General features: G+C 49.4%; 1 protein-coding gene across 1 annotated transcript in view; it reads left to right on the top strand.

Moving 5' to 3' along the window:
* Positions 1 to 24,910, top strand: part of TUBGCP3 (tubulin gamma complex component 3) — a 66,530-nt gene that overhangs the window by 23,896 nt on the left and 17,724 nt on the right. The window contains exons 12-16 of the mRNA XM_077754009.1: positions 13,656 to 13,766; positions 14,494 to 14,602; positions 18,318 to 18,507; positions 20,847 to 20,982; positions 22,227 to 22,295. Of these exons, the coding sequence (XP_077610135.1) occupies positions 13,656 to 13,766; positions 14,494 to 14,602; positions 18,318 to 18,507; positions 20,847 to 20,982; positions 22,227 to 22,295 (615 nt within the window). The remainder of the gene's footprint in view (positions 1 to 13,655; positions 13,767 to 14,493; positions 14,603 to 18,317; positions 18,508 to 20,846; positions 20,983 to 22,226; positions 22,296 to 24,910) is intronic.

Genomic DNA, 24,910 nt, shown 5'->3' with positions numbered 1-24,910 from the left:
TTGGGGGGCAGGTAGGCAGCGTGTCCATTTGGTTGTCAGACAACTGCCTTGAAAAGCCAGGCCGTTCCTGCCGTGTCCTGTTACTGGGGAACAAGCGCAGCCCAGAACTCAGCGCCTAGCAGGAAGTGTGCGCACCCCCACATCCTTCTTGTCCGGGAAGTGTGCACCCTCAACTCCTTGTCCAGGAAGTGTGCGCCCCCCCACATCCTTCTTGTCTGGGAAGTGTGCACTGCAAATCTTTCTTGTACAGGAAGTGTTCAGCCTCAAATCCTTGTTGTCCAGGAAGTGTGTGTACCCCTAATCCTTCTTGTCCAGGAAGTGTGCACTCTAGATCCTTCTTGTACAGGAAGTGTGTGCACCCCCAAATCCTTCTTGTACAGCAAGTGTGCACTATAAATCCTTCTTGTCCGGGAAGTGTGCATCCTCAAATCCTTATACAGGAAGTGTGTGCACCCTCAAATCCTTGTCTGGGAAGTGTGTACCCCAAATCCTTCTTGTCTGGGAAGTGTGTGCACCCCCAAATCCTTCTTGTCCGGGAAGTGTGCACTGCGAATCTTTCTTGTCCAGGAAGTGTGTACCCTCAAATCTTTCTTATATATGAAGTGTGCACCCCAAATCCTTCTTGTCCAGGAAGTGTGTGCACCCCCAATTCCTTCTTGTCTGGGAAGCATGCACCCCAAGTCATTCTTGTCCAGGAAGTGTGCACCCCCAAATCCTTGTATGGGATGTGTACCCCCAAATCCTTGTCCGGGAAGCATGTGCACCCCCAAATCTTTCTTGTCCAGGAAGTGTGCACCCCAAATCCTTGTCCAGAAAGTGTGTATACCCCTAAATCCTTCCTTAATTGAATCCTCTCAGTTCTGGATAAACAGAGTCCACATTTTCCTGGAATAGCATTCAGAAACAAAAGATTTATATGTATAGAGGAAAAAAATTATAAAAAGATGAAAAATTGTCACTTTTTTATTTAAAAAAATTTTGTATTCAATCTCCTTCCCTAGACAATAATTAATAGTATGAATTTGGGTGATATTAGCTTTCTAAAACTAAAACTTTTTTTCAGTTTATTTATTTTAAAGGCGCCTGGGTGGCTCAGTTGTTTAAGCGGCCGACTCCGGCTCAGGTCATGATCTCGCGGTTTGTGGGTTCGAGCCCCACATCGGGCTCTGTGCTGACAGCTCAGAGCCTGGAGCTGCTTTGGCTGCTGTGTCTCCCTCTCTCTCTGCCCCTTCCCTGCTCATGCTCTGTCTCTCTGTCTCTCTGTCTCTCAAAAATAAATAAATATTGAAAAAAATTTTATGTGTTTTAGAGAGAGAGGCAGTGAGGGGGACAATCCCAAGCAGGCTCTGCACTGTCAGCCCAGAGCCCGGTGCAGGGCTCTGTCTCACGAGTCCAGAGCCCGACATGGGGCACGATCTCACAAGCCCTGGGATCATGACCTGAGCCAAAACAGAGTCGGGCGCTTAACTGACTGAGCCCCCCAGGCGCCCCTGGGTGATGCTAACCCTTTAAACAGCTGCTGGCCAGTTGATGAAGCTGGTATTCCTCCGAGGTTGGGACAGGACTTGCAGTTCTGGGCCCGATTGTGATACGTGTTGCTGTCAGTTAAAACAAGGACTAAAGCCACACGGTGGCTAATCTTTTTAAAATTTAATACCTAATTTCTAATTTGCAATGCTTTTGTCCTTCTTCTTGAGGATAATTTAGTTTGCATTTTCCAGCAGCCAGGTTTTTAAAGTAGTCCTTAATTACACCATTAATTCACTGTGTGTGTCTGAGTTTTCAACAGTCCTTCAAAGTACCACCAGTTGGTTATTGATTGTCTGCCTTGTGTGCGATTTGGGCCTATTTGTTTATTTATTTTGTTGGTGCTAATTGTGGGGCCGGAGAATCGATGGAAAGTGCAGAGAGAGTTGGGCACTGACTTCCGAATTGATTTTCCTCTAGACTGTTTTCTTGGCTGTTTTTGAACATCGACTCACCGAGGTGAGAACAAAGCAAACTCTCCGAGATGGGGCAGAGTCACTTTGGGGTCTTGTCGCCCGGGATGTGTATAAGGCAAACGTTAGGTCTTATGTGTTTAAGGGTAAAATATAAATCACCCTGTCTGTCGAGTTCAGTATTCAGTCAGTAGCTCACATGATCACTTCAGCCTAATCTCAGATCTTGCCTTGTTGATAAAGTTATTGTTAAATGTTTTTCTTTTTGTATAGCTTCAGGCTTCTAGAAGAGTTGACAGAACTGTAAAGCACTCTAGGTACCCTTCCTCAGATTACCTTGAATACACATTGCGCTACAGTAAATTCGTCTTTTTTTTTCTTTTTTTTAATTTAAGGCTGGGCAGTTACTGACATTCCGACGTGTCGTCTGAGGTTAGGGGAGGCTGCAGCAGGTTCAGGATTTGTCAGTTTTTATCCGCTGGTAACTCTGCACCCACGTGATCTTGTCTGCTGCCCTCGTGCTGGTGGGTTTCTCAGAAACGCACGATGACTGTCGCACTAACGCGAGTCCTTGACGTGAAACAGATTCTGCCCTTGGCTGCGGGCCCGCTGCTCGGGGCCCCCCGGCTGGCGGGTGGCTCACGCGGCGCCGCGGGGGCCTGGGAACTCCGCTCTCTCGGCTCCGCACGCCGGGCTCACGGGCTCGGGTTCGACTGTGGCTTCAGTTCTAAAGGCTCCGAGTCCTGGGCGGGTACTCGAGGCCCCGCGAGCCCCCGCTTCCACATCTCCCGTGCGTGTGTGACAGCGGTGCCAACTCATGGGCTTGTGCACGTGTGAGGAGGCAGGCGGTAGCAAGCGCGCAGCATGTCACTTGCTGTTAATTAATGTAAGAAGAGCACTGGATACAATTTGGACATCCACTGGCCCTGCTACATCTGTGGTCTTTCTCTAGATTGTGGTGTTCTTCGACTTTTCCTTTTTCTGTTCAACCATACATTTATAAACGTTCCTTTCAGTATTGACTAAATTTGGGAAGTTCTCTTTAATTTACTTTAATATATTTACCATAAGAATTTGACAGTTTAGACGATTACATTTTGTGTTTGATCTTTGTATGATTAAAATTTAGGTATTTTTGTCTCTTCAGTTTTTTTTATTTTAACATTTATTTATTTTTGAGAGACAGAGGCAGAGCACAAGTGGGGGAGGGGCAGAAAGAGAGGGAGACACAGAATCTGAAGCAGCCCACAGGCTCTGAGCTGTCAGCACAGAGCCCGATGCGGGGCTCGAACATGCACACTGTGAGATCATGAGCTGAGCCGAAGTCGGATGCTTAACCAACTGAGCCACCCAGGCGCCCCATTGTCTCTTCAGTTCTTACATTGGTTAATTTTCCCTCAATCGTGTAATGAGTTATAACTTAGTTATAAAATAACTTAGTTTAAAATCATATTTCTTCAAGTATACCTGTAAGTAGCTACACGTGACTCCTATGTAACCACTCATTTACAAGTAATTTATTAGGGGGCACCTGGGTGGTGCAGTCGGTTGAGTGTCTGACTCTTGATTTCCGCTCAGGTCACGATCCCAGTGCTGTGGGACTGAGCCCTGCGTCGGGCTCTGTGCTGAACGTGGGCCCTGCGTGGGATTCTGTCTCTCTCCCTCTGCGCCCTCCCCCACTCACGCGCCCTCGCTCCTCCAGAAAGTAAAAGTAGTTTAACTATCTGCGTAAGGAGATGCTACTCTCTGTAACCAGAGAAAAAACAAAATATGGATGAATAGAAATTGTAAAAAGGACCCAAAGTGGAAATTGTGGAGATGACAAGTCCAGTGACCGAGGTGAGGAAAAACCACTAGTGCGGCTCAGCGGCAGGTGGGGCAGGGGGCTGCGCCTCGAGGGCACACCGGCTGAGGCGACCCCTACGAGGAGCAGGAGGAGAGGAGGAGGGGGAGAGTCTGAGACACTGTGGTGCCGGACGCGCAGGGGGCGCCACAGGTCCTCGGGCACCGCCTGGTAAATGAGCTGTGGGAAGACAGAGGGTCCTCGGAAACTCGAGAAGGCCCTCGATGCGGTGGGCAGCGGCCCGCCCCTCAGGCCATGGGGCCGCGAGGCCGTAGGGAGATCCACTCAAAATGCTGAAAGGAGTATCTGCCAGGCTGGAATTCTGTGTCCGGCAAAACTCCACCTCAGAAATTGTGGAGAAACGAAGTCATTTCCAGAAATAAAACCTGAGCGCTCCTAGAAATACAGACTGTTGACACGGAGTCTTGGGGAAAGGGAAACTCTGAACAGGGCTGTTAGTAGGTGAGGAGAGTGAGCCCGTAATCTCCGCTTCCCAGTAAAGGGCCCAGGGCTAGATAGCTTCACTGGTGAGTTTTACCAAATATATAAAAAGTTAACACTAGTCTTTTGAAACTCTACCAGAAGACTGAGAAAAGAACACTTTTTTACTCATTTTATGAAGCTACTATTACTCTGGTCCCAAAGCCAGAGAAAGACAACACAAAAAAACTACAGAACAGTATCCTTTATGGATATAGACGCAGAAGTCCTCATCAAATACTAAAAAATGGATTCGAAGTTTAAAGGACTGTACACCATGACCAGGTGAGATTTCCCCCCAAGAACACAGGGGTAGTTCAGCACAAGGAAGGTGATGAGGGAGAAACATACCGTCATCTTAGTCGATGCGGAAATAGCATTTGATGAAACTCAGCACTCTTTCATGATCAGAACACTCACAGGAGGAATAAAAAGGAACTTCCTCACCTAATAAAGGGCGTCTGTGAAACGCTAACAGGTAACATCACAGTGGTGAAAGGGGGTGTACTCTCTCCAGATCAGCAACAGAGTGGTTCGCTTCGATTTTCTTCACCCTACTCAGTATCGCACCGGAAGCTGGATGTTCCCATCAGGGCATTTGATGAGGGAGCAGCTGGAAAACAAAGATACTCGGATTGCAAAGGAAGTAAAACTGTTTCTCCTCATAGATGACATCATTTTATGTATAGAAAATTAAAGTGTTCACAATCCACATCTAATAAACACTCTTGCCAAATTAGCTGGATACAAGATCAGTACATAAAAATCAGTTCTATTTTTATATACTTGGCAATAAACAATCCAAAAATAACTAACAATTCTGTGTATGACAGTGTCAAAATTAATCAGATACTTGGGGAGAAATTAAACAGAGTGGAAGAATTGTACTGAAAATTATAAAACTGTTAAAGGAATGAAGGCAGACTTAAATAAATGCATGGTGCTTCACGTTTATGGTTTGGAAGACATGATACTGTTTTATCAGAAATGTTTTTAACTTTATTTTTGATAGAGAGAGACAGACAGCGAGCAGGGGAGGGACAGAGAGAGAGGGAGACAGAATCCGAAGCAGCTTCAGGCTTCTGAGCTGTCAGCACAGAGCCCGACGTGGGGCTCGAACTCATGAACCATGAGATCATGACCTGAGCTGAAGTTGAACACCTAACCGACTGAGCTCCCCAGGCGCCCCTCTGTGATACTGTTAAAATAGTAGTACTACCCCAGACGATCTCACGTTTGATGTGATCTCCACCAAAATTCCAGTGGCCTCTGTCGTAGAAATGGAAAAGCCGGTCCTCAGAGTCCTATGGAAGTGCATGGGGCCTGGAAAGCTACATGCACTTGAAACGAAGAACGAAGTTGGAGGACTCCCACGTCCTGTTTTCACAGCACACTACAGTGCACGGAAAGCACAGGAGTGGTTCCGGCACGAGTATAGGGTCCACAGTCCAGAAGCACATGCATCCATGTCTGTTTGGCGGTTTTCAGCAAGTGCTCCAAAACCACTCAGTGAAGGAAGAATGGTCTTTCCAGCAGGTGGTTGCTAGGCCAGCGGGACGTCCACACACACACTGAATTCGGAGCTCAACTGCATACCATGTATAAAAAGTAACTCAAAGTAAATTCCACAGCTAAAGCTGTGTGTCAGTCTCTGGGACTGTGGATTGGACATGTGACCAAAAGCATAAGCAACAAAACAAAAACATAAATTGGATTTCATCAGAATTACATTGAAGGACATTATGGAGAAAGTGAAAAAAACACAGCATGGGAGAATATATTTGCAAATTACATATGTGGTAAGGGGCCAGTATGCAAAATATATAAAGAACCATCACAACTCAGGACCAAAAAGATAAACATCACAATTGGAAATTGACTTTACCAGACGAGATCTGCAGAAGGCCGGTGCGCACAGGACGAGTCTCAGCGTTAGTCGTGAGGGAAGCGTGAGTGGAAACCACAAGTGGCTGTCCTACCCCACTCGCGGGGATGGCTTTGGGCCAGAGCACAGGCTGGAACATAACAAGTGCTGGTGGAGATTTGGCGACCGTGGAGCCCTGGTGCAGTGCCGCTGGGGACACGGCGGTGTGGCCGCTGGGGAGCAGGGCTGGTGTCCCCTCGGGAAGCTACGTGCACCCCCAGCCGTCCCAGGGATGTGCCAAGAGAGGCGATTGTCACAGAGGCCTCGTCACTGGCAGGACAGTCGTGAAGTGGAGGCAGTGTGGCGTCTGTCATCTAACGGGTGGTCTGTCTGTACCACAGAATGGATTGTTCAGCCCTAAGAAAGAGTGGCACTTTGATGCGTGCTACGGCACGGATGAATCTTGAAAACGTCAGGCTGAGAGATACAGACCAGATGCAGGTCACATGTTGTATGATTTCATTTAGTGAAATGTGCAGAATAGGCCAAGTCAGACGGAAAGGTTAGTTTTGTCAGGGGTTGTGGAGGAGAGAGGGGTGGGGGTGCATTGCCTGATGGGAGGAGAGAAGGGTAGGGGAGGTCATTGCCTGATGGACATTGAGTTTCTGCAAAATGCTGAGGGTGTTCTGGATTTGGATGGTGATGGTGGTCGCACAGCCTTGCAGTGGATGATATTAAAGCACTGAATTCTCACTCTGAAATGGTTGAAACGGTAACCGTACCAGGCGAAGGCGTGCCAGCCGCGTCCGGCTCCTAAGGTTTAACTTTCCTCCTTTGCTGAGTCTTGATCCTGCCTCAGTGGTGGTTGCAGGGGCTCCCTGATACCTGTCACCAGGCCTGGCTGTTCCCAGCCTCTGGTTCCTTTGGCTGCCTTTTGGGAACCTCATAGGGAGATTTGACGTGGACAGTGACATGGGCATGAGGGTGTCTCAGAGGCACAGTGAAGCCCGAGACCCCAGGGCGCCCACCCTGCGGTTCTGTGTGGCGCCGGCCAGACTGAGCGGGACAGAGACCGAGTGTGCCAGGCCGGCTGAGGTGGCGAGAGGGAGGGGGGCAGAGTGCTCCTTAGTCCACCCCGGCTCTCACTTGTACAGTAGTTTCTTGGGAGTTTTTCTGTGAGGGGGAGAAAAAGTGTCCTCGCCAATGAAGAATAGTGAAATTGCCTGGTAGAGAAGTCTGTTGATGTAGTGTTTCCAGACCGTTAGATCAGCAGTACAGTAGCAGACGTATGCTTTTATCAGCGCGTTCAGTAAGAAGGGCCGGCGGCTGTTCCCGATCTGTGCACCAGCTTGAGCAGGCGGTGTGAGAATAGGTGATTTCTTTTGGTGACAAAGTCACAGGTACTGTGCTTTGTTATTTGCATTTGTAATGGAAGGAAGAGTTAAATTTCAAATAGAAGTTAGTGCCAATAAAGTGTAATTCCCAACCCTTCCACGTTTACAGACCCTTCTGCCTTCTGTGCCGTGGACCCCAGGTGAGGAGCCCCCCAGTTAGAATAATAGCTACAAGAAAAGTCATGACCTGGCCCAAAAAACGTGGACGGGAGCTAGTTTTCTGAAGAGTTAACGCAGGTGTGAGCTTGTACTTGAAGCTCCGGTTCTGCCTTGGGCCGGGGGGGGGAGGGGCTGGGGGCGCATAGATGCCGGTCAGGGGTGGGATCGGGATCTTTCTCTGCTCTTGGCCCTTCTTACTCTGACCCAGCTGTCCACTCCTCACTTTCCTGCATTAGGCTCCGACTGATTGCAGGGGGTCCCAGTGTCTCTGTTGCTGGCTGTTCAGAGCTCCAGTTACGTTGGCCCTTCTGGCAAGCTCTTTCCGTGTGCCAGGTTTCCCCAGTTTCCCTGGAAAGGCTGGTCTCTCTCCCCTGCAGTGGTCCGTCGTAGCTGCCTCTGGGTTTGGCCGTTTGCAACCCAAGAGTGAGGGAGAGGCCTCCAAGCCTGGCCGTGTCTGGAAGGGAGCCCTTCAGGACCGCCCCTGGGCCCGGCGGCGGGTTCGCTGCGAGTTGTAAAAGCATAGGGCCCTTGCGCCCCCCAGCAGGGCTGTACCGTGCGCACCGTGTGCTGTTATGACGTGGAAGGGTGGGCACATGTGGAGCGCTGTAAGAACTTACAGATTCTTAAGTGATTAAGTACTTTCAACATTTGGGGGAAGTTTCTAGTTATCTTTGGTTACAGAGTGGTACAAATGAAAACATGGAGAAACTGTGAGGGCTAAAGTAGCTCACATGGGTTTTCTGCCCTGAGTGATGACGTGAACATATTATGCCAATAGTTCACCGTTAATCTTCTTTGTTTTTATTTTTTGCTTTTTGGAGAATTCTTGTGAAACACAGAAGGGAAAGAGGCAAATGCAAGCTTTCTTGCTTTCAGAATTCAAAAATTTCCAAACTTCAAATGTTTACTTAAATGCTCTGTAAGTACTCTGAAGGTCTACACCTTTAAACTGGAAGGAGGGTCCGTGGAGCGGACTGGGTGGGATAGGTGGTGACTGCTCCGTGGAGCGGCTGCGGTGCGTCCAGACTCTTGGTATTCTGTTTCTTGTGTATTTTTTCTAAGGATTACTGAATTTAAANCCATCTGGGGTTGGGGTCTTTGTGTAATGATGGCTGTTTCTTAGAAGCTATGTTGCTTGCTAAGAAAATTACCCTCTTCATTTCTGTTTTTAGTAGGAAGACCTTGGCATTTGTCCAACAGTTAATGAGAAATCATGGTACAATTATGTTATATTTTTTTCTCCGTTCTTTCTGTGTTTGACACATGGTGAAAAGTAAAGAACCTTGAGTGGAAAATGCATCAGTGAAATAAAAGCAATTATGTTCTGACCTTGGTTTTTTTTCCTCTGCAACTATATATTTTTCAGAGGATTAATTAAATGCCAGGATGGACCTATTCCTCTCAGTGTTTGCCGGAGAGTGATTGCATACTACTTTGCCCTCGATGGGGTGACGCTTCCCTAATTTCTAAAGATGACTGAATTGTCTGAGTTTTTTATCTTTTAAATTAAATTGTCTTATTGCTCATACTGATAAAAAGCCGGCTGCACCCCATCTATCAGGATGAATTAGCGTGTTGTTTGTGGGAGCTAACTCTTCCGTTTACGTGCGTAACTGATAACAAAGACGGCAGCCCTGTCATCTGCTGAGTGGCGGGCTCGGGAGCAGTCCTGGCACGGTGACCCGGTGACCTTTCACGGGACTTGTGGGGGGCTGGTGGGCTGGTGTCAGGGGTGGTTTAAGTAGATCTTAACGTGATGATCGCTTCTGATCGAGGTACCCGTTATCCCTCAGAGCAGTCGTTAGTGATGTGTTTAAAATTAGAAAGGGAATAGTAGTCAAAAAATCTAAAAGTGCAGAGATCAATAAGTACTAGTTTGTACCTAAAGAAAAGAAATCTGATCTCATCCTCATGGTCCCAAACTCGGCATTTATTCACATACCTGCTTATAAAGGACGGTGGCTGTGCTGTGTGTTGTTGATCCCATGTGGCCCTGACTTGACAAGGATCGAGTAAGACCTTAACACCATTAGGAATTTTGTTCTCTTAAGTATTTACCCTGAGGAGTAGATTTCTGTGAACAGGAGACAGATGTGTGTTTTGTTGGTTGCTGTGAGGAGGTGATGTTACCGAGCACTGTTTTTACTGGTACCTCATTGGCCTTAATTACTCGATTCTTTTAACAATATTTTTTGGATTTAAACATATTTGAATAATTAAAAATTTTTGAGCATAGGAACAGAAAATTTATTAGTAATCCCATCATGAACAGATAAGCTGTTAATATTTTTGTATATTTCTTTTTATAGTATATTCTTATGTGGTTTTCTATGTGTGTATCAGATATGGTGCCTGCGTAGTACTTTGTAACCTTTATTTTTACTTTTTCTTTTAATTTGAAGTAAATAATGAAAAATTTCTTTTCAACCTTCACGGAATGTATTTCTGAAACATACTACTTTGCGTCCCTGCTTAACCAAATACAGTGGGGGCTATTTAGTAATGAAAATTTCATGCCATGAAATTTTATTCTTCTATACCAGGGCCTCATAAGCGTGATCTCTGAAACTCCTGAATAGCACAGAAAACTGTATTTTGTGGAAGTATACATTTTTTTCCCCTAGGAGGAAGATCTGTACTTTTCATCAAATACCCAGAAAAGTTTGTAATAACTAAAAATGAACTTTATTTTTAATGACTACCTGATACTATTTTATAATTTGTTATATATTCCCTTATCTTTAGGAGTGTATTCAGGGAGCCTGGGTGGCTCATTAGGTTAAGCGTCCAACTTCGGCTCAGGTCATAATCTTGTGGTTCGTGGTTCGAGCCCTGTGTGGGGCTCTGTGCTGACAACATGGAACCTAGAGCTGCGTCAGATTCTGTGTCTCCCTCTCCCTCTGCCCCTCCCACGCTCATGCTCTGTGTCTCTCTCTCTCTGTCTCTTTCTCTCTCTGTCTCAAAAATAAACATAAAAAAAAAATTAGAAGTATATTGGCAGTGTGGTATGCTCTGACCAAAAGTACCTTATTCCAGTAATACAAGGATAATATTTTATTTATATTTTTTCATCTATGTTTATAAATGGAATTAGCCTATAGTTTTCATTTTTGGTATAATTTTTATCAGGTTTTACTAGTGTTATATTAGACCCATAAAATAAATGTTCTGTATATTTTTCTGTGGTCTAGAATAACATCTTTTTTGTTTTAAGCTTTTTTATTTTGAGAGAGAGGGAGAGAGAGTGTGTGCGTGTGTGAGTGGGGAAGGTGCAGAGTGGGAGAGAGAGAATCCCAGGCAAGCTCTACGCTGTCAGCACAGAACCCAAGGCGGGGCTCGAACTCAAACTGTGAGATCATGACCGGAACTGAAATCAAGAGTCAGATGCTCAACCGACTGAGCCACCCAGCCACCCCAAGAATGATACAGTATTTTAAAGTTAAGTTGGGGCGCCTGGGTGGCTTAGTCGGTTAAGCGTCCGACTTTCGCTTAGGTCATGATCTCGCGGTTCATGGGTTCGAGCCCCGCGTCGGGCTCTGTGCTGACTGCCAGCTCAGAGCCTGGAGCCTGTTTCAGTCTGTGACTCCCTCTCTCTCTGACCCTCCCCTGCTCACGCTCTCTCTCTCTCTCTCTCCTAGAAATAAATAAAAAAAAAAAAAATAAAGTTAAGTAGGTACTGTGCCATAGTGATAGCATTTTATGTTTCTGATTTCGAGTTCTCTCTTTCTTTTTGGTTATTTATGTTTTGCTAGGAAACCATCAATTTTGTATTGCTATATAATTACCAAAAATATTTTTAAAATTCTTTAAATCTCTCCTGTTTCTATGGACACGCCTTAGTCTGCGTTGTGCATTTAGAACTTGTGGAAGAATCACCAGAGAGGTATGTTACGATTTAAATGGATTTTGCGGTCCCACTGGGGAACTGGGTTGTCGTGTTTAACGTGGCCAGTGCGGAGTCTCCAATCATCCAGCTTCCACATTAAGATACTACCACGTACTGAGGTGTGGACCACGTGCCACTTCTCCCTCAGAGGAGCTCCGGCTCCTGGGAGGAGTGGCTGATCCTAGGTGCAGAGGAGAAAGGAGTGAGGGGAGCCTGGGGCACCTTCCATACGAGAAGCAAGGAAGACAGCTCCGGTCACGTCTACAGGACCGAGCAGCCAGCTTGAAGGGAAAGCAGGATGGAACGCCAGTAAGGATAGTAACTCTAGTGGATTGAAACATACATGCTCGTAAATCCGCGTTCATGCTGAGAAAACACAAATCCACTGGCCACCGTTGAGGCTGGGAAACACAGATGTTATCCAGTACCTCCTCTCTCTTGATCAGTCAACTTTTCCCTTTTTTAATCTACGGATGCAGTTAATTATAGTGACAGCTTCTGTGGAGGCACCCTGGCTCGGAGGTAAGGGTAGTGTGTTACAGAGAAGGTGCTAGTGTGGTCGATGGAGAAACGATGCCACCCAGAAGGAAACACTGACCCCGACATTTTATCCAAGGAAGGTTCTAGAGGGATGAAGGACCTAAGTAACAAAGATAACAGGATGGGACTACTAAAAGAAAATTATCCATAATCTAGAAATGGGAAGATCGTAGGAAGACATTTACCTCCACAACAGAAATGGAACAAAGCAAAAGCATGGAACATACTGTAAATGGTGCCAAATGATTAACTTGGAGAAAATAAATTTGTAATACTTGATCCACAAATGGTTGTTTTCCCTAATATAACAGAATTTTCATATATTGATAAGAAAAGGACGGCATTGATAGATGGTTGAGGAGATGAAAAGACAGTTTATGGGAGAATGAAAGCAAACGGCCATCAGCATTATGGAAATGGGCCCCACTTCCTGTGTCAGAATAGTAACGGTACGGGCAGCCGCGACACCACCAGCTGACGAGCAGTCTCACACGGGCGACAGTGCAGACCTGGGAGCGTCCCGCTTGCGGGAGTGTCCGTGGACGTGGCTTTTGGGGAGGGAAGGGGAATATGGCGTGTCTCTAAAGATGAAAAATTGATTTGACTCAGCAGTTCTAGTAGAAATTGAGTTTACTGAGACAAAAGCACGAACCTAATAGGACACAGGACTGAGGGGCGCCTGGGGGCTCAGTTGGTTGAACGTCTGACTTCTGCTCAGGTCACAATCTCGCAGTTCGTGGGTTCGAGCCTTGCGTCGGGCTCTGTGCTGACAGCTCGGGGCCTGGAGCCTGTTTCAGATTCTGTGTCTCCTCTCTCTGACCTCCCCCCCCCCAAAATGCTCTGTCTCTCTCAAAAATAAACATTATTTTTTTAAAAAAAGGACAAAGGACTGAGACATGAGAACAGCCTCATGCCCTTTCTCACGTCAGGTGTCTGGTTGGTCAGTGGGCCCAGCGCAGGTGAGGAGCACAGCAGATGGGAGAAGCCTCTGGAGAGGTGGCTCTCAGGAAGGTCGCTTCCTGCCACGTCACCAGACGGGCAGCTGCCGGCCACCCACATGCCCAGGTCTGCCTGCAGGCAGCAGCCCAGGAGCAGGGTCCGTGGGCTCCGGCACCTCTGTGTTCCCGACCCGGGGGCTCCGCGGGGGCGGGCCAGCGGGGGGCTGTGCGAGGGCAGGAGGGGTCAGCGGAGCACAGGGGCCGTCGCGCCGCACCGCACCCCTGGACGCCTGCAGGTTTTCACCGAGGCAGACGGGGCAGCCCCCTGACCCAGAGCACAGCAGAGGTGGTGATTGTGCCCGGAGTGAGGGTCATGAACCCTCAAGGAGCGGCCTGTGTGGTTAGGCTTGTGTTTAAAAAGTCTGCGATGTGTCTGATTCCATTTCGAGAGCGATGTATCCAAACCGGTTTTTAAGACCGGTTTTGCTCTGTGAGGGGTGAGTCTCCCGTGCCTGGAGAGCTTTCCTTCAGGATGACTGCCTCGGGGTCGCTGGTAGCGAGCCGTTGGCCGTGAGCGCCACGCACTGACGCGGCCGTGCCTCTGCTCTCAGTTTTTCGTAGCCTCGGATCCAGCAGTCAAGACGGACCGGCTGTGGCAGGACAAGTACACGCTGCGGAAGTCGATGATCCCCTCCTTCATTACCATGGACCAGTCCCGGAAGGTGAGGCCGGGAGGGAGCGAGCGTGGCTGTCGTGGCCGTGTGTGTGTGGCAGCCGGTGCGTCTCGGACAGGAGTGTATTAGTCGAATACGTTGACATGTTAATATGTATTTGTTAGTAACCGTCTTTTCAGTTCCTGGAGTTCCCTTGATGCCATCCCAGATGTCCTGTTACTTAACCAAAAAACAATTAAAAATTTTTTATTTTTTTAAATTTTTTAAATGTTTTATTTATTTCTAGGAGAGAGAGAGAGAGGCAGCGTGGGCAGGAGAGGGTCAGAGAGAGAGGGAGTCACAGACTGAAACAGGCTCCAGGCTCCGAGCTGGCTGCCAGCACAGAGCCCGACGCGGGGCTCGAACCCACGAACCGCGAGATCATGACCTGAGCGAAAGTCAGATGCTAAACCGACTAAGCCACCCAGGCGCCCCAATTAAAATATTTTTAAACTTTATTTATTTTGAGACAGACACAGCATGAGTTGGGGGGGGTAGAGATTGAAAAAGGGAAAGAGGGGGAGAATCCTCATCAGTGCAGAACCTGACGTGGGGCTTGAACTCAAAACCGTGAGATCATAACCTGGGCTGACAGCTTTACCAGCTGAGCCACCCAGGCGCCCCTCTGTGACTTCATTTCAAATTAATAGTCGATTTGTTGCTTATGAATATTTGAAGTAGTTGGATGATTAATCATTTTTACGTCACGGTAACTGGAGGATATTTTCCTTTTTAGGTCCTTTTGATTGGAAAGTCGATAAACTTCCTGCACCAGGTCTGTCATGACCAGACGCCCACCACAAAGATGATAGCTGTGACCAAGTCTGCCGACTCGCCCCAGGACGGTACGGGGCGGTGGCGCATGCGTGTATCTATTGCCTGAAGCGTTTTTTGTCCAGTAGGACTGACAGAGTTTTCGAATTGTTATCTGAAATACCTTCACACTCAGTGTGACGTGTGTAATGTTACCATGTAAATTTTGAATTCCCTTTTTTATGTGGAGTTAACCAGTAAGCCTTGGACTAGGTGAAGCTGTTTTATTCTTCTTAGGAATTTGTTTTTTTGTTTTTAAAAAAATTTTTTAAATGTTTTATTTTTGAGAGAGAGAGAGAGAGAAAGAGAGAGACAGAACAAGCTGGGGAGGGGCAGAGAGAGGGGGAGACACAGAATCTGCAGCAGCTCCAGGCTCCGAGCTGTCAGCACAGAGCCCGACGCGGGGCTCGAACCCACGCGTCATGAGATCATGACCTGAGCTGAAGTAGGACGCTAACTGACTGGGCCACCCAGGCGCCGCATACTCTTCCTAGGAAATTGTATTACTTTCTTTAAAAATGATCTAGCGACAGTATGGCAAAATAAGAAAATAAAGGAAAAATGTCTGTAATGGTGGCCACGCGGAACACAGAGCGGCTCCTTCAGAAATCAGCAGGAAAGTGCTGGTTAAAGGGCCGCCTGCGTGCGATGTCCTGCCGTCCCGTCGTCCGCTGCTGCCCTCGCTTCCATTTTTCCCACCTGCCGCCCGCCCCAGCGAAGTGATTCCACAGTGTTTTACGTGCACGGCTTTCTGTCCTGGCTGTCTGCTGCTCACGCCGTCATCGTGACTCCGTTCACTGTGGCAGCCACAGGTGACTTGTCGTGACTCTTCGTGAGAGTGACTGCCGTTCATGAGCGTATACTCTAGGTATGAGGATAAAAGTGTGCAAGAAAATGAAATATTAAGTAATGAGATGTAGGAGGTGGTAAATGAGAGGTACCGACACCGCGCTCCCAGCAGACACGGCGGGCGGTTCGCCACCGGCACTGCGCTCCGCGGTCGCTCTGGGAAGTCGAGCTCGCCGGACCCGGGATGTGTGCCCTTCCCTGCCTCCTCCTCCCTCAGGCCCGGCGGCCACAGGTCTGCCCTCTGCTTCCACTGCTTCAGGTCCCACACAGGCGTACGCGACGGCGTCTGCGTCTGCCCCCGGCCCGTCATGTTGCCACAGTGACAGAGTAGCCTTTCTTCAGGTAGAGAATAGCCCCCGGTGTGCGCACACCACCTCCTGAGCCTTCGCCAGTCGCTGGACACCCAGGCTGCGTCCGTATCTTGTGTGTCCTAAACAGTGTGCGGTGAGCATATGGGTGCGGGCACGTTGTAGAATCCGTGTTTTCATTTTCTCTGGGTAAAAAGACTATACTTTCACGGATCATTTCTGTAGTTCATTTTCTCTGGGCAAATACCAAATGCAGTTACTTGATCCTACGTGGTTTCATTTTTAACCTTTCAGGGGGCCTCCACACTGTTCTCCACAGTGGCGGCACGAGTGTGCACTCCCGCCAGCAGTGCACGGGGGCCCCTTTTCTCCCTGTCCTCGCCAGCACCTGTCGTTGGTTGTCTTTGATTCTAGCCATTCTGACAAGCGTGAGGTGATACCGTGTTGTGGTTTGATTTGCATTTTCCTACTGATGAGTGAGGTGCAGCAGTGTGGAGTGATGCTTAGTATCCAGAGGACACATGGAGGAGGTGTCCAGAGGGCATTCGAAAAGCTACATTGAAAATCCAGATGGGGGCACCTGGGTGGCTCCGTCGGCTAAGTGGCTGACTTCAGCTCAGGTCATGAACTCACAGTTCGTGGGTTCGAGCCCCGGCCTCAGATCCTGTGTCTCCCTCTCTCTCTGACCCACCCCACTCACTCTGTGTGTCTCTCTCTCTCACTCTCAAAAATAAATAAACATTAAAAAAAAAAGAAAATCCAGGTTAAGGTCAGGGCCAGTGTAGGGCTTTGGGAAGTGCCTGTGTCACCCTGCTGCTTAAGGACGGGGTCCCGGGCGCAGCAGATGCTGCAGCCCTCCCTGTCCCTGCCCCAAGTGTGAGTCACACACACAAATTAGCGTAGACTCTAAGCATTCATAGATCGCAGTTCGGTTCCTAAAATAGAGAGAGAGGTTTTGGGGAAATCTGTGTGTTTAAGAGGAAGGACCACGAAGAGGAGCCAGGAGAACGGTGCTGACACCGCCCCCCTTGCTCGGCGTGGAGGGGACGGCCAGCCCGGGCCCCACGGCGTGCGGTGTGCGGCCCCGCTGCTGTGCCGAGACCCACAGGCCTGGATTTTCGCCCGTGAAGGAAAGGACAGAGGCCTCCGGTGACGCCTGGTGCGGGAGGCCCGGGGGCTGCTCTGGGCCACGGTGACAGCGGTGACCCTGGGCCCCACCACGCCTGCCGGACACGGCTTTCTTTGCTGTCAGGCTTAGAACAGGCTTGGGAAGGTTGGAGATGACGAGGCTTGGAAAACTGCTAGTAACACAAAAGCAATGGGAAAAGCCAAATTTATATTTCTTAAATGTGAAAACTGTTGGATATTTGGACAGACAAGAATGTAAGAGCCGCCTGAGCCATTAGGAACAAGGAGGTGCGTCTCCTGAGAGGCCGCGGGTGAAGGTCGGTTAGTGTCGGACCTCCTCTTCGGAATGGAAGCCTTTCGTGACTCGGCGGTGGCCGGGTCAGCACGCTGCTGGGGCGCGAGGTTTGCTTCTGTAACGCTGCGAGGTCCACGGTGGTACCCACCCGGCTCCCCCCCGCCCCCCGCCGTAAATGTGACGCCGGGCCTGTTACTGTCGTTGGACCCCACCTTTTGTGGAAAGTAGCGGCTGCTCCCTCGCTGTGGACGCCCACGTTCAGGTGGGGTTGGGGCGGCAGCAGCAGTGAAGCAGGTTTTCCTTAACGGGACAGTTATGCTGGACATTGAGCAAAACCAGCGCCGGCGTCCTGTGCTGTTTGGTAGGTGAGGCCACGGCCAGGCCACGCCGTGCTAAAGGCCTTGCCTCTTCTGGCTTAACCTTGAACAAGCGTGCTGCCTTTTCTCAACCTTGGACTCAGCATCGGGTGTTCAGCCCAAGCGTTGTTATGGTTAAAAAGAAAAATCAGGTATTTCATTTTGTCAGCTGTTTCGTGCCACAAAGATGCAAGCCAGCGTTCACAAGTTCCGGTGTGTGGGACCTCCAGGTGCTCTCTCTTCTCGGCGTAAAACCGTGGAACCGTTCAGTTTTTTGTGTTACGACCGCGAGTTAGGCTTCTTCATTGGTGACAGTCCGCTCTCGTTCGCGCGCCCTGGAAAGCCTCCCACAGGTCTTCCCGTCGAGGGTGCTCTCTGACGCCCTGACGGGTGGGCACGGAGCACCCGGCCTGTGACAGAGGCGGCAGCTCGGAGCTCGCTCACCGTGTTCATTCCCCAGACCCCGTGGGCCGCTCAGCACTGGCCCTCCCCGTACCCCATCCCTCACCAGAGCGTTTCAGTGGGATGTTGCGTTAGTAGTGCTGTCCGAGCTAATTGGCCTTCAGACCCAGGAAGTGACAAACTGGTCGGGGCCTCTCGTGGGTCACAGCGCAGGCGCCCACGGCGCGTCCAGCAGACGACGGCCTCTTTGGTTTCTTGGGCTTGGGGCTCATTCACCTTCCTGTGCCCGCAGCCGTTGGGTGGTCGCCGGGGCCTTTTGTGGGGTGGGCGGTGATGTTTGTGCGCGGAGCTGGTAGTTTTATCTTAAAATATGAGTTATATACGTCTGTGCTTGTTTTGTTCTTTACAGCTGCGGATTTGTTCACAGATCTGGAGAGTGCGTTTCGGGGGAAGATTGATGCCGCCTACTTGGAGACCAGCAAGTACCTGTTGGACGTTCTCAACAAAAAGTACAGCCTGCTGGACCACATGCAGGCCGTGAGGCGCTACCTGCTGCTGGGCCAGGGCGACTTCATCAGGCACCTGATGGACTTGCTCAAGTAAGGAGCCCCTGGGGAGCCCTGAATACACGTCCCTGAGTGCGCACGTCCCTGAGCGCGATGGGGGCTCCTCAGCTCTTGTTTAAAAAGCAAATGGCATTAGGGGGAAATTGGCTGAATTCTTAGAAAACATATTGGTAAGATGAAATCTGAAGATTTTTGGAAAAATTTTTGATGAAATCAAGATTGTCACGTCAAAGTCCTTTTTTTTTTTTTTTCCTTATTCTGTGCTTTACTCACAGACCAGCCCGTGGGCCTTGTGGGCGCCGTAGTACTGATGGCCTAGTGTCTGAGGCATGTGCGGTGTGGTCACACTTAGTGCCTGTTTCAAACAAGCCCCAAAATTGTGTGTTTTCAGGCTGAACTTTTCCCCATATTAGTAGTTTAAATTGTTTCTTGGGGGAAAAAACCGTAAAACAGAATTACTATTTTTGTTTTGTTCTGTGACATTTTTCACGGCATCTTCCGTCCCAGAATTAGATGTAGGTCCCTGCCCGGCCCTGCAGCAGGGCCTGTCCGTCCCACCCCTGGCTCTAGACACACCTGCCCTCGGTGCAACCGGGCTCCCCGCGGGCGTGTGGGAGATGCCTGCTCGGCCTCCGGGAATGGAGACTGGGGTCTTAGGATGTTCCTTTTGGAGCCTGAAAGAGCGCGTGGCCTTCCAGTCTTACCTGTGTGATGGTGCGGTGGTTCGGTGGCCTAGTCCTCAGCTGTCCTGGGCCTCCGAGTTGCCGAGGGAGCTGGCTGAGGGAAACCCTGGGCTGCCCACGGAGGAGCTTGGTCCCTCGGGGGGGCAGGGGACCAGGAATGTGCATTCCTACCTAGGCCCCTGCTCCAGACACAGGCCCCTGCAGTCCCTCTTCTGCCCTGAAGCCCGTCTTCAGTGTGAAAAGTAGTGAGTTCGGGGCACACTGACTGTGGTCACTGACCTTCTACTTGCTCGTGCTGGTGGGTGACCGTGTCCGTCAGCTCGAGAGGGGTTGGTGAGCTGTGAAACAGGTGCTTGTGGGAGTGTCATGTCCGCCCTGAGCGGAGAAGGGGCCTCAGGTGGGCTGAGTGCTAAGCTCCAGCCCAGCGCCTGCCGGAAGCTAGGCGGGCAGAACAATTTGGAGGGGAGATGCCACTGGCCTCAATGGGGGTTCACAGGAGCATGTGGGGCGGGCTGGCCTGGGGTGCAGTGTGCAGGTTGAGGTGGGCAAGGCAGCTCTTATGGTTTGTAGGTGAGGCCACGCTCAGGGTGCCCATCACACTACCAATAAGGCCATGTAGCCAATTGAACGTACTTGCCTTATGCTCAGTTCTGGTGTTTAGAGCATCTCGTAATCAGATTTGTTTCTTGAAAGCATGTTTGAAGTTTGTGGTTTTAAGAGTTGGGGTGTCCCTGATCTCCATCTGCTTCAGACTTCTCTGAGCGGTGACGTCGTGGCCCTTCTTCATCGGTCTCTGCCCCACATTTTACTGCCACAGAGGCCCAAGCCGCAGAGCTTCCGTGCACACCTGGGGGTGATTGGCAGGCCTTTCCCCACTTCTACTGAGCAGTAGTCAACCTAGATCACTGGGTGAGCGTAAGGCGTACTGCCCGATGTCTGGAGCCTGTGCTGTGAAATGTCACCACAACAGGCTGTGCTAACGTCCAACTTCTCACACAGACACATGAAAAGAAAAGAAAAAAAAGGAAAAAAAACCCTTTTCTCTTCGTGATGAGGAGTTGCAGGATTTGCTCTTTTACCGACTGCCCTGTGTGTCACACGGGGTGTTGGCTGTGGTCCTCAGGTGGCGCACTCCGTGCCGCCGCATGTTGGCTCCAGGGCCCCCTTCCTCCGCTCCCCCTCCCCTCGGGCTGCGTTCCTAACCAGGCCCGCTCTCGCCCAGGAACATTGGCTTCCTGCTTAGCAGCCCGGGCCATAGTAGCCTAAGGAAGTGTTTGCTGATAACGCGGCAGTTTTCAGCCGCTAGAATCATGACGTCCCTGTGTCTCCTTGTTTGATTGAACGAAGACCTGTCTGCCCACTGGGTCTGTGCAGGAGCTTCCGGTCGTGTCCGTTACTTCAGGCTAGACTTGGGTTGGAAACTTGATTTGTTAATGTGTGTGGCACGTGTAAGTATTTTCAATTTAAGCAGAATCAAAATTAATTTTTTTTTGAGATTTAAAGAAATATTTTACTCCCCAAAATACTTGGTAAAATCCTGTTTACAGTTAATTTTGTTGAACTTTTGTTCCTGTGTTGTAGTGGTTTGTCTTTATAGTTTTTGTAATTTGAACTTTTTATAATTTTAAGTTTTTACAAAGCTCTTCAAGAATTCAAGTAACATCTTTTATTCTTATAAAATCTGTGAAGACCAGAACTTGTCCGTCCAGCTACGACTTTGTATCAACACAACTTGACTGGAATTCTTGAAACGGCCGTCAGAGCAACCAACGCCCAGTTCGACAGCCCTGAGATCCTCAAGAGACTGGACGTGAGGCTGCTGGAGGTACTGTGGCCCCGGTCCGGCACGCGCCGCGAGCTCCCGGGGCCAGCGCTCCCGCCAGCGTTGCGGCGTCGGCCGTGCATCTGGTGTGAGCTGCCGGGTGGGAGTCGTTGCCGGAGGCTGGCCAGAGCCTGCACTGTGCTGCTGGGGCAAGGGCCGCGTCTCTAAGCACGCTGGGCCTCTCCGTCCGCTCCTCGGGCCAGGGCCCCATGGGGCGGGCTCCGCGGGCAGAGCACACGCGCGCGCTCACCATGGTGCTCGGGGTAGCACACTGTGGGGTGAGTCTTAGCTCCCGTTAGTGGTAATGTTGCAGGAGGCATGGGGATGACATGTGATAATAACGGTTGTGAAAAATAGATGTTTTTGGTTTCAGTTTGATAGAAGAGTTTTCTGAGGGGAACGAGTATTAGAAACATCACACTGCGTAGCTGTGATGAGGGACCATTAGCAGGGCTTGTTGGCTTTTTTTAAATGTTGACTTTTTTTTTTAATGTTAATTCATTTTTGAGAGAGAGAGAGATGGCATGAGCAAGGGAGGGGCAGAGAGAGGGGACACAGAATCTGAGGGAGGCTCCAGGCTCTGAGCCCTGATGTGAGATCATTACCTGAGCCAAAGTCCGATGCTTAACCAACTGAGCCACCTAGGCGCCCCTAAGTGTTCACTATTAAAGGATGCAGGACATATAAGGCAGTGAGTTCTTGTCATAAAAAACTGGTGACAAATCTTTAAACGATTTTGTGAAATTTATTCAGAATACATCACGGGCACCTTAGTGGCTCAGTCTGTTAAACAACCAGCTCATGATCTCAGCTCAGGCCATGATCTCACAGTTTGTGGGTTTGAGCACTGTGTCGGTCTCCATGCTGACAGCTCAGAGCCTGGAACCTGCTTCGGATTCTGTGTCTCCCTCTCCCTCTCACCCTCCCCCAGTCACAGTCTGTCTCTCTGTCAAAAATAAACATTTAAAAAAATGTCTTTAGTAAAATAAAATAAACACTATAAATGAAACCCCACAGCCCACCATTCATTCCACAATATTCTTAGAGCATCTCTGTGCCCATGGCTTAAATGCTGAGGGCTCAAGGGTTGGCAGACAGATCTCTGCTGTCCTGGAACTAACACTCATACGTACTGAGTGCTTTTCAAAAATTGGGCTTTATTTTACTGCTTTTTCTTTGACGACAGATTTTTTTGCAGTAAGTGCAGCATTGGCGGGAGGGCCTACAGTGTTTGTTTCTGTCCCCAGGTCTCTCCAGGTGACACCGGGTGGGACGTTTTCAGCCTGGACTACCACGTGGATGGGCCGATTGCCACGGTAAGGCCATGCTGGGCGATTTTATGGTCCCTGTGGCCCTTCAGCTTGCTTACTCTTTTGTTGTTTTAGAACGGGCTCTCTTCTCTCAAAGCTTCTCCTAAAGGCCAGCACTTGACCTCTGGGCAGACCCCTGAAGGAATACGAAAGCCAGGATCCTGTGTGGTCTTAGATAGTCATTAGCGAGTTCTGAAATGCTCTGGTATTTTAGGAATTCCTACAAATATCCTAGAGTTCAGCAGGCACGTGGAAATGGATTGCTCCTTGGGCCCCATTATCCTTAGACCACAGTAGCTGATTCAGGACAGACGGAGAGGGACGAAGATGTGCATTGTAGGCGGTCACACCTGTGCCACTCAGTCCTCAAGCCTGACGTTCCCTGTGCCTGCGCTGCTGCTGTCCTTGGTGCTGGTGCTGCTTCGAGCAAAGTCCCGGTCCCTCCCGGAGTGAGGTCTCTCCCAGGCCGTGAGAGACCAGTGCTGTCCATGCTGGGCTGTCGGCTGCCTCTCACTCTGGGGCAGTGGCCGTGCCTGGGACACGTGGCTCTCGCGTCTGCCGTGAGCCGATTGCTCCTGGTGTGCATGTTTCACACACATTCCCAGTGTTTAAGCTGCACCAGATCAGAGCTGCTGTATTTTAAATGCATAACTGCTCTTAGATTTAATTTTTTGTCATACTGAGATTCGTTTTTTCTCCTTTGACTTATATCCTGTATACTTTCCAACACTTATCTGTTAAAATATTCTGTTGTGTACGCTATTATTTAAATCAGAAGCTTTCGTGTTATTTGCTTTGTTAATACTGACTACGTTGCATATAATTTTTTCGCAGTGTAATAGATGCCAGTGTAGAGGCCTTTGTGTTTGTTATTTCATAGAACGTGAGTGCCTAGAGTATTAGACAAGTTGAACGTACTCATATGTACAGTTAATTATTTCACGATACTGCAGACTCACAAAACCCGCAAAGTTAAACTTGCATGCCTTGTGTACAAACAGTTGGTTATGTAGTATGTTTTTAAAATTTTAGATTTTTGTAAACTCTAATCGAAAGAGTCAAGAGAAGAAGTTTATATCCTAGATTTATTTAAAAATCAACTTTGGGGTGTGTCTCTGTCTATGGCTAACGAGTCTTGACTTTCGTGCCAGCTCCAGCAGGTGGAGGGCGTGCATGGGGGCCGCACCGGGCGGGTGCGGGGCCGTGTGACCCTGGCAGGAGGTGCGGGGTGCTGTGGGGGTGGGGCCTTGTGCGTCCCATCTTTGCTGTTCCAGTTATGGGGTTTGCCGGTGTCCCAGATTGTCATGTTTTCAGCTAAATGGATTCTTTTACTTAAAAATATACTTCTAGAGTCAAATTTTGGAAGAAGATGGATTTTCTGCTTCTTCCTTATTAAATTTACAGTATTATTTTCATTCCCTTTCTAGTCTCATTGAGATTGCTATTTTTGTGTATAATTTAATTATAACGAGTACATATCTTAGTCACACAGTTTCATCTTATGTAACAGTGTAATTTTAGCTTCTTGTTAATACTGGGAAGGAGGATGTGGAGAGTTTATCTGTAATCTTCTCACTGGGATATTGGGCAGCATAAAATCCACTGACTTGTGTCCTTGATCTCCAGGGTGTTAGTTGAGATGGCAGAAGCTTATTTCACATTCTGCTGAACGTCCTGGTGCACAGGAGTGAACTGAAAGACCAGGCCCACGGCAGAGCTAACCGTGGGGGGTATCTGCCCATGTGAACACGGTGGGGTAGGGGAGTGTCTTCTCTGGAACAGCGCCTGCTCCCGACAGATCTGAGTACATGATGCTCGTACGTTGGGTCACGTGAAGTGCGCTCTGGGAGGCCGGCCCCAGGAGGATCTCCACGAGGCAGCATTTGTTCAGCAAAGATTTCTGTGGTTGATTTGTAAGATTATTTAATCCAGTCACCCCTTATTTCTGTAGTTGCAGACACAGTGGTGCGGGCAGCACAGCACAAACATAATCCCCGAAACAGCCCTGGTGTGTCTCAGAGTCTGTTTGGAGCAGGTCCTGGCCCGTCCAGTATAGACAGTGCAGCCGTCAGTCAGTCCTGAGCACTGCTGAATACTGGCACCAAAGGCATCCAGAAGAATAAACGGGTAGTCCTTGTAACGTAAGAGCCAAGGATACATAAAAATAAGGCAAGAGGAAAGCAGTCTACAGCTAAATGCTAAAATTGTAGGGGTCAAGTGAAAGATGTCCTTCCTGTCTGGACAAGCGGGGCAGTGGTGGCCCCGGGGAAGGGCGTGTGGCCTGTGCCCTTGAGTGCCAGGCGGGGTTGGGGCAGGAGAGTGGAGCAGGCAGGGAGGGGTGTGAGGAAAGGCCCCAGGGCGTGAACGCAGCTGGGCTCTGGGTGATAAACAGGCCTTGCGTGCGGGACCACGCCCGGTCACTGGGTGCCCTGCCCAGAGCTGCTGGGAGCAGACGCCCTGCTGGGAGTGGCGTTTCCAGTTCTCTGAACTGCGGGGGCAGAGCTGCTGACACATGTAGAGGCATCCTTGCTGAGGGCCGAGAAAAGAGTACACACGCCCACTTCTGTGCACACATTGGTGTCAGAAGTGTGTTTGGCCACTGTGGGCAGAAAATCCTGTTA

Source organism: Crocuta crocuta, unplaced genomic scaffold, assembly GCF_008692635.1.
Source record: "Crocuta crocuta isolate KB4526 unplaced genomic scaffold, BGI_CrCroc_1.0 scaffold31, whole genome shotgun sequence".
In the NCBI taxonomy this organism is placed as follows: Eukaryota; Metazoa; Chordata; class Mammalia; order Carnivora; family Hyaenidae; genus Crocuta; species Crocuta crocuta.
The sequence above is the reverse complement of the archived record's forward strand: the minus strand, read 5'-3'. Positions and strand labels throughout refer to the sequence as shown.